The following is a 13,775-nucleotide window of genomic DNA, read 5'->3' on the forward strand; positions in this document are numbered from 1 at the left end:
TATTACGTTATTATTGTTTTCTTCAAGATATAAACATAAGATTAAAAAGGTCGAGAAACAGTTAAGCTGGCTAGACTTATTGTTTTCTTCAAGATATAAACATAAGATTAAAAAGGTCGAGAAACAGTTAAGCTGGCTAGACCAGACAGTTTATTCACTCGGTACGGTCTAGCCACCTAAGATAACTAGTATATCGTAAGCATTACTAGGCTTAACAGTTGTCTTAGCTCAAACTCATAATTAAAGTTAATAGGAATTAGACCTAACACGATTCCAGTCAAAGAACCCAGCACCAAACTCAACAGTAAGTCAAATAAAATTTAAACTTAAATTAACACCGTGCTGACAATATCTACGGTAATGTATATACTCGTAATATTTAGTTGTGGCAAGTGAAAAAGAAAAATAAAAAATGAAACTCATCGTTATGGTGAGACTTTAGGATGGAACGTCGACTGAAACGCCTAAGAATGTGATGGAACGCTGAGCTGACAATGTTATGCTGGCATGCTGGCTGAACGACTATGATGACCCCCCATTACCTATGTTGTATATAGCGAATTAGCGATGGAGCTACTTTTTTCCCGGCGAAAAACGTGAATTAAAACTTAAATAGATCAGAAAGATCTAGTAGTGATACAAATGAGTCAGGTCTACGTCTGGTGGAGCTAGTAGGAGGTTGAGGATGCCCATCTCTTATTACTATGGTAATGTACATATATTTGGTCGTGCTTCATGTTCGAGGCGTTTTAGTCTCGCATCTTTATCCGAACCTGTTTATCAATGAAAGAAAATTCTATGGAATTGCAAAGTGGGTAGCAATGCTCCTTTTAGACGCAATTGTAAGGAAATTTTGCGTACTCATCAACCGGAAGTCCTTGTATTGATGTAGACTAAATCTCGTGGTGCAGTTGCCATTAAATTGTGGAAGTAACCCCAAGGGGTGGCTTGGTGGTAAGATGCTTGGAAAGTTCCAAGGAGACCCAAGTTCAATCCCCAACCCCTACATTTTGGGGGGCTTGCCTATCAAAAAAAAAAAAATTAAATTGTGGAAACTGACGGCTTTGCTGAGGGCATTTGGCTCTTTTGGAAGAGTGACTTGGTGCAGCTGGAAGTGGTGGCGGTCAATTTTTAAGCAATAACCTGCTGCATCCATACGAAGGAGGAGGTGTCTTGGTTTTTCACAACACTTTATGCTAGTCCTTGTGCAATCGTATGGATACCGAATCGAATCGAACCATAAAGTATACATATCATTTCAGTAGAAGCTAAAATGTCAATACCTTGCAAGTAACCAATTATTTTAGCCTTAGATATTAATTTAATACATCAAATGATAATTAGTTAAAGATTTTACACATGAATAATTTTTTTTTTTTAAAAAAAAAAAAAAAAAAGTAGAAGATACCCTTAATGTTTAGATAACTTGCTACTAAATTTATATTAAGAGAATTTAAAATTATTTTTTGCTAATAACTCATATTTTAGTTTGACATGCAAGTTTTGCGTACATCGAAAAAAGTCACAATCATCGGGTAGTCACAAGGTGAAATGGTATAAACTTTGAATGTACATATTCTAAGCAAGTGCGGCGGGTAGTCACAAGGTGAAATGATATAAACTTTGAATGTACATATTCTAAGCAAGTGTGGAATCAGGTTCAAGGTTCGATGCCCTTACGATCACTAGGGGATAACTGGAAAGAGATTATTTTTTTTTTGAAAAGCAAGATGATATATTACCAACCACAAACCAAACACGAATACAACAAACGTCCGTTGCTAAGATCGCAACATGAGATCTAACAAGAAACTAAAAGTCCTACCACAATTAATCAACACAATAATGGAGCATTGAACCATACATGCCAATCTAACTTATGATTTTTAATACGCCGCGAGATCCATTCGAACGAAACCACTTGAATTTCACTTAGCAAACACGAAGCCGAAACCGTCTTGTTGTTAAAAACTTTAGAATTCCGTGATTTCCAGAGCAAGTAAGAGACGCACCAACATAATGCTTGCCAAATGAATCTTTTGTTGTCGGAAGCCACCGCGCCAAATGTACCCTCAAAATTGTCGGAATAAATGAGATTCGCCGATGAATAACCCCACCAGTTAAGTACTTTATCCCAAATATCTTTTGCAAAATTACACGAAAAAAGAATGTGCTCAACCGATTCCAAACCGTCATCGCACACCGGGCACCGAGTACTATGTAGATCTATACCACGTTTATCTAATTCTAGCCGTACCGGTAACCTACCCCTTCTTGCCCTCCAAACAAAAACCTCAATCTTTTTAGGCACAAGTCGATTTCTGAGAGTTTCAATCGAGTCCGAATGCGATGCAAGAACCTTGTCGTCGATTAAACCCACCAGCCTACTGACCGAATACAGCCCCTTGTTGTCCAGCCCCCAACGCCACCCATCTGCTTTGTCCGGATCAAGCGAGACGCCATCTAGCTGATCTACTAGCGAATTGAGTTCCGAAGCCGTTCTACCAGCAGGTTCCCGAATCCAACTCCATTCCAAAACCGTATACCCATCACGCATCACCCCTCTTTCCTGGACCGTAACATCTTTGACACACTCCAAACGATATAGTCTCTTGTACTTGTCCTTCAACCTTGTATCCCCAACCCATAAATCTTCCCAAAATCGAGTGTCCGCCCCGTTTCCAATGACCCGAGAGAACGAGTTGGAGAATGAAATTCCCAACTCATCAACCTTTTTTCCTGCAATATAAATGTTAGACCAAAGACTAGAGGGCGAGAGACGAGCAAGCTCATCCCCCTCCGCTAGTCTACCATTAGAACCGTAAAGACTTCGAATTACACGAACCCATAAAGTGCTGGTCTCGGTTTTAAACCTCCACCACCACTTACAAAGAAGAGCAAGATTTTTACTTTTTAGTGATTTTAAATTTAAACCTCCTTCTTCGTGAGGAAGAAGGATTTTTTCCCATTTAACCCAAGATAATTTAGAATTAGAACCCGACCCTCCCCAAAAGAAATTACGCCTCACACTCTCAAGTTTGTTAAGCACACAAGGCGGGGCACGAAATAGTGAAAAGTAATATAGAGGTAAGCTTGAAAGAACCGATTTCACAAGAGTAAGTCGACCACCGAACGAAATCATTCTAGCTCTCCAATCCGACAATTTCTTCTCAAACTTATTGACAACCGGGGCCCAATCTATCAGCTTCTTCATTTTATTTCCCACCGGTATCCCTAAATACATGAAAGGTAGGGAGCCCGCTTGACAAGAACACCACCTCGCCATAGATTCTACTTCGAGTTTATTAACACCAACCCCGTAAAGCACACTTTTTTTATAATTAACTTTTAACCCCGAAGCGCGCTCAAAGCACTCCAACAAACACATTAAATTACGTGCATTACTACGACTCCATTCCCCAAAAAAGATCGTGTCATCCGCATATTGGAGATGAGATATCCGCACTAAATCCCCACCTACTTCTATCCCTTTATACAAACCTTTCTCAATGGCCGCTTTTGCTAGAATATTAAGCCCCTCCGCTGCGATGATGAAAAGAAAAGGAGATAAGGGATCTCCTTGTCTAACCCCACGGCTTAACGGAAACTCCGGTGTCGGCGAACCATTAATAAGAATCGAAATAGAAGCCGATTCGAGACACGACTTAATCCACTTTCGCCATCTTTCACCAAACCCCATGCATTTCATAACCTCCAATAAGTACTTCCAATTAATCGAATCAAAAGCCTTTTCGAAGTCCACCTTAAAAATGAGCCCATGCCTTTTATTTCTTTTAAGATCATCCACCACCTCGTTTGCCACTAAAACCCCGTCAAGAATGTACCTTCCACCAAGGAACGCACTTTGCTCCGAACCTACAAGATTGGGGACCACTTTACGAATTCTAAGGGAGAGTAACTTTGCAATAACCTTGTAATAACTACCAATGAGGCTAATTGGTCTATAATCTCCAAAACATAGCGGGTCCGCTTTCTTAGGGATTAAGGAAACAAAAGAAGCGTTGCACCCCTTAGAAAACTCCCCATTTACCCAAAACCAATTAATCGCCGCCATTAAGTCACCTTTGATAATGTTCCAAAATTTTTTGAAGAAGCCAAAATTAAACCCGTCCGGCCCGGGAGCTTTCGAGCTACCACAATTCTTAACCGCTTCCCAAATCTCTTGTTCCGAGAAAGGTAGTTCAAGTAAATTAGCCTCGTTCAAGGAAATAGTCGGATAATGAAAGTCCTCTAAACTTGGTCTCAAAGCATTCTTTTCCTCAAAAATATCTTTGAAGTGATTGAAAGCATTCATTTTGATCATATCCGGGTCCTCACACCAATTGCCATTTATATTAATTCCCCGTATGTTGTTCTTGTTGTAATTGCGCCTTAGTGAATTATGGAAGTATTTGGAGTTCTCATCCCCATCAATTGTCCACTTAACCCTCGCTTTTTGCTTCAACATTTCGACCTTAACTTTCTCCTTTTCAAGCCATTTTTTTCTCGATTCTAGCCACCGATCAAAATCACCATCCAACAATGCACCCGATTCCGCCTTTATCTCAAGTTCCATCGCCTCCTTTCTTGCGTTACTGATATCCGTCTCTAAACTCCCAAATTCGTTTTTACTCCACTCCTTCAAGCATCCTTTTAGTCTCTTCAATTCGTTATACAGAAGATCAGTCCAATTTCTCACAGGTGGGGGGCTAGAGTCGTCGTCTCTAAACTATTATTTGCAGCTACCATTTACAACATATGGCAGGAACGCAATTGATGTTTGTTCAACCGAACTAAACGCAAAGCAGAGCAACAACACAGTGAGACTGAAGTTAATGTCTGAGGTTCAAAAATTCGCAACATGTGTAGGAATGTTGAAGATGAAGTGGAAAATATAGATTTTTTGCTTTTGTTTTCCTTGTTTTGATTGGTTAGTTTTTTGGCTTGCTGGTTGTGTGCTTTGTTTGCATCAACCGTTACTCATGTAATATTTTCTATTGATATTATAAAATTTACCGGGTAAATATCCTTTACCCAAAAAAAAAAGTTATGAGTTGAACCTCAAATATTATGATGTTTAAAACCTGTTTGGGCTACTCACAGTTCAAGTAAAGCACTTGGATGGGGTGTAGTTTGTAGGAAATATATAAGATGCAGCAAATAGTATTTAGTATTTAAAAGTCATTATTAAAGACAGCTCACTGAAATGAAATGAAAAGAAACGAAACATGACCTGACCTAGTTTGATAAAATTAAAAATCCTCTCAGGAGCTTTAAGGGGAGAAACTTAGCAATATACATTTTTTTTTTTTTTTTTTTTTTTTTTGAAAGGCAGCAATATTAAGTACTTTAATACTCCCTAATACACTAGACTAGACAACAACAAAACCCAATACCACATAAGTGGTGTATGAGGGAGGTGAGATGTAGACAATCCTTCCCCTAACCGAGAATAAAGACAAGTCATTTCTCCACCCAGAGTGAAAAACACTCTCAAAAGTAGAGAAAGTCATCCCTCTCTCTATTCGACGGATAAAGAGATTGCTTCCGAGTGGACCTCCGGCCAATAAGTAGGAAAAAGTTTTTTATAAAATAAAATAAATTGAGACGCCATGAAAATGGTAAAATCAAATTTCCATGAGTTTTAAATCCTCCCTGAAATTTAATTTAGGCTCTAAAGTCAGTCAAGTCGCCAATAAATCGACGCTTGATGTCGACTCAATAACTAGAGCCGACACTAGACATAAACTCATAAAATTAAATTAAATTACAACCATTGCAGCACATCGCATAGAGTACTTTAATTAAATAACCCATGTTATTGTGATTACATGGTTCAAGACTCAAAAGTTACAACAAATCATCAGCTGCTAAAATCTCATGAAAACACAACACTAGTTCAGCACCCAACTGAACCACACACTTGTACCAAAGTCAATATCACAATCCAAAATCATACAACTACTTCCACAACTGCTGTCACTAATACTTAATTTACAAGAAACAAGCATACATAAAACAGTCCTTCCTAAAATCCTACACCTTACCAAATTCAATTCACACATTCAACAATGTTGTTCATCATTTCAACTTTTGTCCCAACGTCAGGACTCACACTCATACCCGAACCATATCCATCCGTTATCACAGACGATGATAATTCCTCTTGAAAATCAAAGCCACTAGTCGGGCTAGCACGTTGCTTGACCAAATTTCCCAGTTCTTTCTTGAAGCAATCTTTGGCGTTTTCGTTTTCCATCAGTTGTTGCATGAAGTTTTCTTCTATTTCACTTAATGACTCAACTTCATCTTCTTCATTGTCGTTGTCTTCTTCTGATGACGACGGTTGTCGTCTTAGTTCACAGCTGGTTTCCATTTCTTCTTGACTGTCTTCTTCAACTGAATGCCTATCGGAACGATATGACATTGGTGAGTATTCACCGTCTGTTGTTGTAGCGTCTTCACGGTCTCTTAGTGTTTTTGTAATCAGGGTTTTGAGCAAGTTCATGACTTGTACCGCGTGCATTAGTGCTGTTAGCGGATCAGACATCTGATTTTGACAAAAAGGCAAAAGCCCAGTTTAGCAATGCAGATTCAGTCGGTTTGATCTTCATATTGTGTTAGCAAATAAAGTTTGATCATTCACTTAGTCTTTAAATCTTCATATTGAAATTTTGCATGTCTTATGACATAAATAAAGCATGAAAATAAATCCAAAGCATAAAATGTGAAGACGATTAGAACGAAATGATCCAAGATCAACAGCCCAGTTTAGCAATGCAGATTCAGTCGGTTTGAGTCATATTAAGGAGATTGGTTAACAAATAAAAATTAAATGGATTTACCTGAGTCATATTTGGGGCAAAAACCATGGCGATGTTTCTGGCATTCATTTTATTATAATCTTCATGTTCAACTACATCAGACATAAGATCAACTGCCCAGTTCAGCAACGCAGATTCAGTCGGTTTGAGGTGTTTCACGAGCTCAGCACAATCCTCTTCTGTGTTACACCGCAGTACGTCTTCAGGAGAAAGGCCATCGAGCACACCACATGGTAACTCTCTAAACCAGGCTTTAATCAAACCTGCAAGACAATGAACCTCGATGTCCTCGGGTACCATGCCTCGGTTTAGCTGGTCTCGAACCTCCTCCTCTTTCGTGTTCTCCGCATTTATACGGAATATTCCTTCAGCCTATAAAATTGATTTGTATTGTTGGTGTCAGTTTGAGTCAGCTACTTATAATTGGGTCAACTTGGGCCATGTTTAACTCAAACGGGTCGAATGCATGGGGGTCAACTTCTTTAGCTACAAGGGAACTGTTCATATTTTAATACATGATTTCAAAGATTTGAATTTACATTTACATTAACTTAACATTAACATTATTATCGTAATAATATCATATTTGTCCTCAAAAGTCAACATTGACTATTTGTGAATATATTTATGAAAATGACTAAATGGGGTCCCTAATCTGACCTTGTCCCTTTCGACCCATGCTGAAATTGACCCATTTCAAACCAAAGACATTTTGAACAGTGACCCAACCCATCCAGTACGCGCGTATGTGTGGATACCTTTAGTCCTCCTTGCGCGTATAGTCGTTCCTGCATTAGCAAAAGAATTGTAGGGACACTATTGCCTCTTGAATCGTAAGCGCATTGCATCGATTCTGCCGAGACACCAAAGACACTAACACTGCACAACAAGGCAGAAGGTGATCAGAAATACCAACACACGAGGTTAATAAAAAATATAAGGAACCAAAAAAGAGTCTCTAACACTTAGACCACTTGTAGTGGTTGGGGGGCGTGGGTTGCTTTTTGATGACTAGGATATGTGGGTTATGTTTGTGGAGTAGTGGTGGTGTGGGTTTATGGTGTGGGCTAAGAGTATTGTGATGATGTGTTAAAATATAATTGGGTTAAATATTAAAAGGGGATAAAATATAATTGGGTCAAGCGTCGATTTGTTGGCGACTTGACTGACTCTTAGAGCCTAAAGTAAATTTCAGACATGATTTAAAACCCATGGAAATTTGATTTTACCACTTTCATGGTGTCTCAATTTTATTTTATTTTTCAAAAATTTTTTTATCCTACTTATTGGCCGGAGGTCCACTCGGAAGCAATCTCTCTATCCGTCGAATAGAGATAGGGATGACTTTCTCTACCTTGGAGAGCGTTTTTACTCTGGGTGGAGAAATGACTTGTCTTTATTCTCGGATAGGGAAAGGATTGTCTACATCTCACCTCCCTCATACACCACTTATATGGTATTGGGTTTTGTTGATGTTGATGTATGTAAAAAAGAAAAAAAAAATATTGGCAACGGACGTTGCTTGGTACATTGCTTGGCAACGGACAGAGGTAAAATACACTCATCCCACGCATTGATACTTACAATTTATGGTGTTGGTTGGGTGCCACGTGGGCTTGCAACGCCCCTTTACCAAACCGCTACAACAAGTCTTAATGTATTCTGTAAAGATAATTTGGGCTTAGGCAGTATGTAAGGTAAATTTCAGAATTTTGTTATATGTATCTCACAAAAAAGTCAGACCACAAAGTAATAACTTTATCCTTTTTAAAAACAAAAGGTGAGCAGCACTACTAATTAAGGTGAGCAGCACTACTAATTATCCTTTTTAAAAATAAAGTATAATCTAAAACTTTCTAGCTCCTTGCTAGTAAGATTTTTGGCTATAAAATGTGTCCAGATCTATAAACAATTGTAGCTCTATAAACATGGTAAGTTTCAAATATTCTAACCAAAAATACTTGAGATAAATGTGTAACTAACTTTGAAGTTTCAGCTGTTTGCAGTAACTATTTTCTATACAAATTTTTTTTTGAACGGCGATTTTTTAGCATCAGTAGATCATTTATTTCAAAAACAATCACCATTTGCACGTAACACACACGTTTCGGGCGGAAACCCGAACCCGATCGAAGGTAAGATTACCAATTTAACATCAATCAATCAGATACCAAAGCTAGCTTTTACTCCTAGTAAATATAAATATAAATATAAATAGATAACTTTAAATAACAACATTAATTTCCACATTTAGATTCATCACATGTATGATGTATCTCACCATCAATGAAATTCAAAACCCTAAATCCACAACCATAATTTTATTGAATTAAATTTAAATTTATTATAAAAACATAAAAAACAAATCCATATTCATATTTAAACTTAAATTGTTCTTTTATTATCTGAAAAGCTAGCACTTTATGCTAAAAATTTGTTCCTGACAGATAATTGGTGCCCAAATATACCCAAAAAAACATTTCAAAACAACCGTTAACACATCTGCTAACCCTAAAATCAATTTTTAATTAAAATAAATAACAAATTGATATGATTCAATACCTGGCACTAGGAACACGAGAGGGGATTTCAACTTGAAACTCAATAGGAAGCCCTAAAAAACCATGAAACCTATCAAAAGTTACATGAGTCAAATGCTGAACATTTGTTGGCCATCCAATTTCCATTGAATTCCTTAAACAAATTGAATTTCTTCCATCATCTCTTTCTTCTACTCGACACGCAACCATTGATTTCCGTAACGCCGAAATTAACAATTCAACCAACGAAACCTGATTCTGTTCTTCCAATTCTTCGTTAACGTTTTTCGTTGATCCGTTTCCTCCGCATCCAGCTCCTCTTGTTAACATTACTATTCCAGTCATGTCTATCTATCTATAGATATATATTTTCTGTATCTATATGTATTTGTCACAGTGAAGTGAAGATATGAAGATAGGTTTTATTGAGTGAGAGGAGAGGATTTTGAATTGTGTAAATTTTGTTTTTATTATGACACGATGGAGTCGGGTCGGGTTACAAACGGCCACTTGTTTTCAAAATTTTGTGTAGCTTTTATCGTTATTTGATCTGACTATAATACCCTTGTTTCAAACGGCCACATACTTTTTAGTTTTTGAGGACAAATACGTTTAACTTAATAACTTTATTTAGGAGAACAGTTAGTTTAACTTTATTTTATTGCAAGTTGTTGGATGTTGGATGTTGGATTGTTGTTTTGGATACTAGGAGATGTAGTGAGGGTGTGTTTGCTCGATTAAAGTAATGGTAATCCAAATAGTAATGGTATTGTAAATTGTAATGGAAATACTAAAAAATAGAATGAGCATTACAATTACAATTATCTTTTTTTTTTTTTTTTTGAAAGGCAACATAATAATATTAAAACACAACAAATGTACATACAGAATGGAGCCTGCCTACAACAAAACAGCAGCCCCCTTTGAACTCAAAACTAAACATGAACCTTCTCAATCACGAAATTTGGCTAGACAATTTAGGGTGTTAAGATAGTAACCTATTACGACTAACCAAACTAAGCAAGTATGAACTTCTGAGGATTGTGCAACCAAGAGTGCCAATCGATGATCATTGGTTTACATCTCTTCGCGACCCACTCATAGCTCTTAACTTGTACTTCACTCAAGGCAACCGGCACGTTCCAACACTTACCTTTAAAGACTTTTCGGTTACGATTTTTCCAAATAAGATAAGCACACGTCCAATTAACCGCTTGCCAAATCTTCGCACCAATACCCGTCATCCCACTCGACACATTTCCATCAAAAATCTCACCAATACTAACGTTAAAAGATCCTCCCAAGCACCACCATTCGAACAATTTAGACCAAATATCAAAAGCAAGATTGCAAAAAAGTAGTGAATGATCTACCGTTTCGATACCGTCATCACAAATAGGACACCTCACGGAGTTGAGATCGATGCCTCGTTTATCAAGTTCCGGTAGAACCGGCAATCTTTTCTTCTTTGCCCTCCACACGAACACCTCGACCTTCTTTGGAACCAAGTGATTTTTCAACGATTCAACCCAATTTGTACCTGCTTTAAGAATTTTCAAGTTTAACATATCAGATAATGTTTTTGTTTCAAATCTACCATTATCTCAACATTTCCATCTCCATGTATCGCACTTATCGGGAACGATTACCACTGATTTAATTAAATCTTTTAAAGCTTCCAATTCACCGGTTAGTCTCCCTGTTAGGTTTCTCGACCACTGCCACGATCCTTCGCAAACTACCCCGTTCCAACCAACCCGATCAGCCACTGTCACCTGTTGAGCAGCTTCTATCCGAAACAATCGACTGAAACGGTTCTTGAGTGGTTTATCCAAGATCCACTTATCGTGCCAGAAACTTGTACCTACACCATTCCCAATCAGTCTACCGAAACTGTTAACAAATGGCAGCCCTGTGTCTTCAATTAATCGTCCTGTTTTAATAATAGATGACCAACAAGTATTGTTAGATAGTAAAAGTTGCCCACCCATATCAAGACCACCCGAGACCCCATAAATGCTTTGGATAACTCTAACCCACAAGGAAGCAGGTTCGGTATAAAACCTCCACCACCACTTGCCGATTAGAGCTAGGTTTTTACATTTGAGAGCACCGAGATTTAGTCCACCTTCTTCGAAAGGAAGGAGGACTTCATCCCATTTAACCCACGCTATTTTTGATTCATTTCCCGACCCACCCCAAAAAAAAGAACGCCTCACACTCTCGAGAATATTTAACACACATTGCGGGGCACGGAAAACCGAGAAGAAATACAAAGGCAAACTATTAAGCACCGATTTCACGAGAGTCAAACGTCCACCATATGACATCGATCTAGCTTTCCAATCCGCTAATCTTTTTTCAAATTTATCAATTACCGGTTTCCAACTCGCCAATTTGTTCATTTTTGCACCAATTGGCAAACCAAGGTAAGTACAAGGAAAGGATCCAACATTACACCCAAAAATTCTTGCCATGGATTCAACTTCATTATAATCCACATTAACCCCGAAAAGATTACTTTTATTGTAGTTTACCTTTAGGCCCGATGTTAACTCAAAACATTTAAGTAACTTCATCAAATTATCAATATTACTCCCACTCCATGCACCAAAAAACACCATGTCGTCCGCGTATTGAAGGTGAGAAATCGGGACTTTGTCAACACCTATCTCAACGCCATTAAAAAGATTTTTACACACCGCGGACTTAGCCAATAGATTTAAACCTTCCGCCGCCAATATAAAGAGAAAGGGTGAAAGAGGATCACCTTGTCTCACTCCTCTTTCAAGGTTAAATTCACATGTAGGTGAGCCATTGACCAAGATAGAAATTGAAGCCGACTTTAGACAAGAAATGATCCACTTCTTCCATTTTGAACCAAAACCCATAAAACTCATCACTTCCAAAATAAAGTCCCAACTTAAACTATCAAACGCCTTTTCAAAGTCTACTTTGAACATGAGACTTTTTATCTTATTATGTTTAAGATAATCAAGAGTCTCATTTGCAATTAAAACCCCGTCAATAATGTTTCTCCCTTTTACAAACGCACTTTGCTCGTACCCGACAAGATTAGGGATAACTTTCTTAAGCCTATTTGACAGTAACTTTGCTAAAATTTTATAAAAGCTACCAATTAGACTAATTGGCCGATAATCATTAAGGTTTAACGGGTCCATCTTTTTAGGAATCAAAGTGATAAACGATGCATTACACCCCTTTGAGATTTCTCCCTTCGACCAAAACGATTGAATAGCCGCCATAAAATTCGGTTTAATTATATTCCAAAACTTTTTATAAAAACGAAGATTAAACCCATCAGGACCGGGTGCTTTATGACTACCACACTCTCTTATAGCATTCCATACCTCAGATTCTGAAAACGGGCATTCTAACTCCAAACTTTGTGAGACCGAAATATGTGAGCCTGCACTTAAGTCCACTGATCCAGTAGCATCTGCCAAAGAAGAGAAACAAGGCCTCATACTAGATTTGCGACTAAAGAGAGACTTGTAATGATCAAAAACATCACTTTTTACTTCACCCGGGATTTCGGTCCACTGCCCGTTCACATTTAAACCTCGAATGTTACATTTATTAAATTTCCTTCGAATAGTCGAGTGAAAAAATCTTGAGTTCTCATCACCTTCTAAAATCCACCGGATACGCGCCTTTTGTTTCAACATATTGGACTTGATCTTTTCCTTTTCAATCCATCGTCTCCTACAATCCATCCATAACCCACGATCCATTTCACTAAGTTGTTGAGATTCGGCTTTAACTTCCCATTCTTGTGCTTCTTTTTTGAGTTTTAATATTTCCTTGTCTAAACTACCAAACGTGTTTGAACTCCAAGTTTTGAGACCAAATTTGACATTCTTCAACTTATCTCTAAAGATACAATCAAGTTTAGTACCATTAACTGGAGTGGCCCAAGCATCCTCAATAATACGATCAACACCTTCTTTATCCAACCACTCATCAAAAACTTTAAAAGGTTTCGGCCCATAATCAATAACTTTATCACGAAGGACAAGTGGACAATGGTCCGATAAAAATCTCTCCAAAGCGAGAATTGAGAGATCGTCCCAAAGTTTGATAAATTGATCTGAGACAAGGAACCTATCAATTTTACTAAATTTGGTACCGTCGTCACTGATTCGGGTAAACTTCTTTCCGCTAATTGGAATCTCAATTAAGTTATTCCTTCCGATGAATTCATTGAAACGCTTTGCTCGACCTTGATGGAATATACAATTTAACCTATCCTCTTGTTCTCGAACCTCATTAAAGTCTCCACACAAAACCCAGGCCGCGTCATTCCCACCCAAGAGATCTTCTAAGGAGTCCCAAAACCTTATCTTCGATGCATCACTATGTGGCCCATATACGTCTACCACCATTGATT

The 13,775-nt window shown here is 38.0% G+C and overlaps 1 protein-coding gene across 1 annotated transcript; it reads right to left on the reverse strand.

Moving 5' to 3' along the window:
* Nucleotides 1-5,817: 5,817 nt before the first annotated feature.
* Nucleotides 5,818-9,788, reverse strand: LOC139851637 (rho GTPase-activating protein 2-like). Its single transcript, XM_071840731.1, has 4 exons — nt 9,387-9,788; nt 7,583-7,703; nt 6,846-7,196; nt 5,818-6,550 (listed from the first exon to the last, which is right to left on the reverse strand). The coding sequence occupies exons 1-4, from the start codon at nt 9,707-9,709 to the stop codon at nt 6,053-6,055; spliced, it is 1,293 nt and encodes a 430-aa protein (XP_071696832.1). The 5' UTR covers nt 9,710-9,788; the 3' UTR covers nt 5,818-6,052.
* Nucleotides 9,789-13,775: the final 3,987 nt, after the last annotated feature.

This window comes from Rutidosis leptorrhynchoides, chromosome 6 (genome assembly GCF_046630445.1).
Source record: "Rutidosis leptorrhynchoides isolate AG116_Rl617_1_P2 chromosome 6, CSIRO_AGI_Rlap_v1, whole genome shotgun sequence".
NCBI lineage: Eukaryota > Viridiplantae > Streptophyta > Magnoliopsida > Asterales > Asteraceae > Rutidosis > Rutidosis leptorrhynchoides.

Bases quoted from the DNA above. Each gene is read 5' to 3' on its own strand.
- LOC139851637 (XM_071840731.1), bottom strand. From the start codon at position 9,709: ATGACTGGAATAGTAATGTTAACAAGAGGAGCTGGATGCGGAGGAAAC. The intron at 7,704-9,386 runs GTATTGAATCAT...CTTGTTGTGCAG, and splicing joins TCTCGTGTTCCTAGTGCCAG to TGTTAGTGTCTTTGGTGTCT. The intron at 7,197-7,582 runs GTATCCACACAT...TCAATTTTATAG, and splicing joins ACGCGCAAGGAGGACTAAAG to GCTGAAGGAATATTCCGTAT.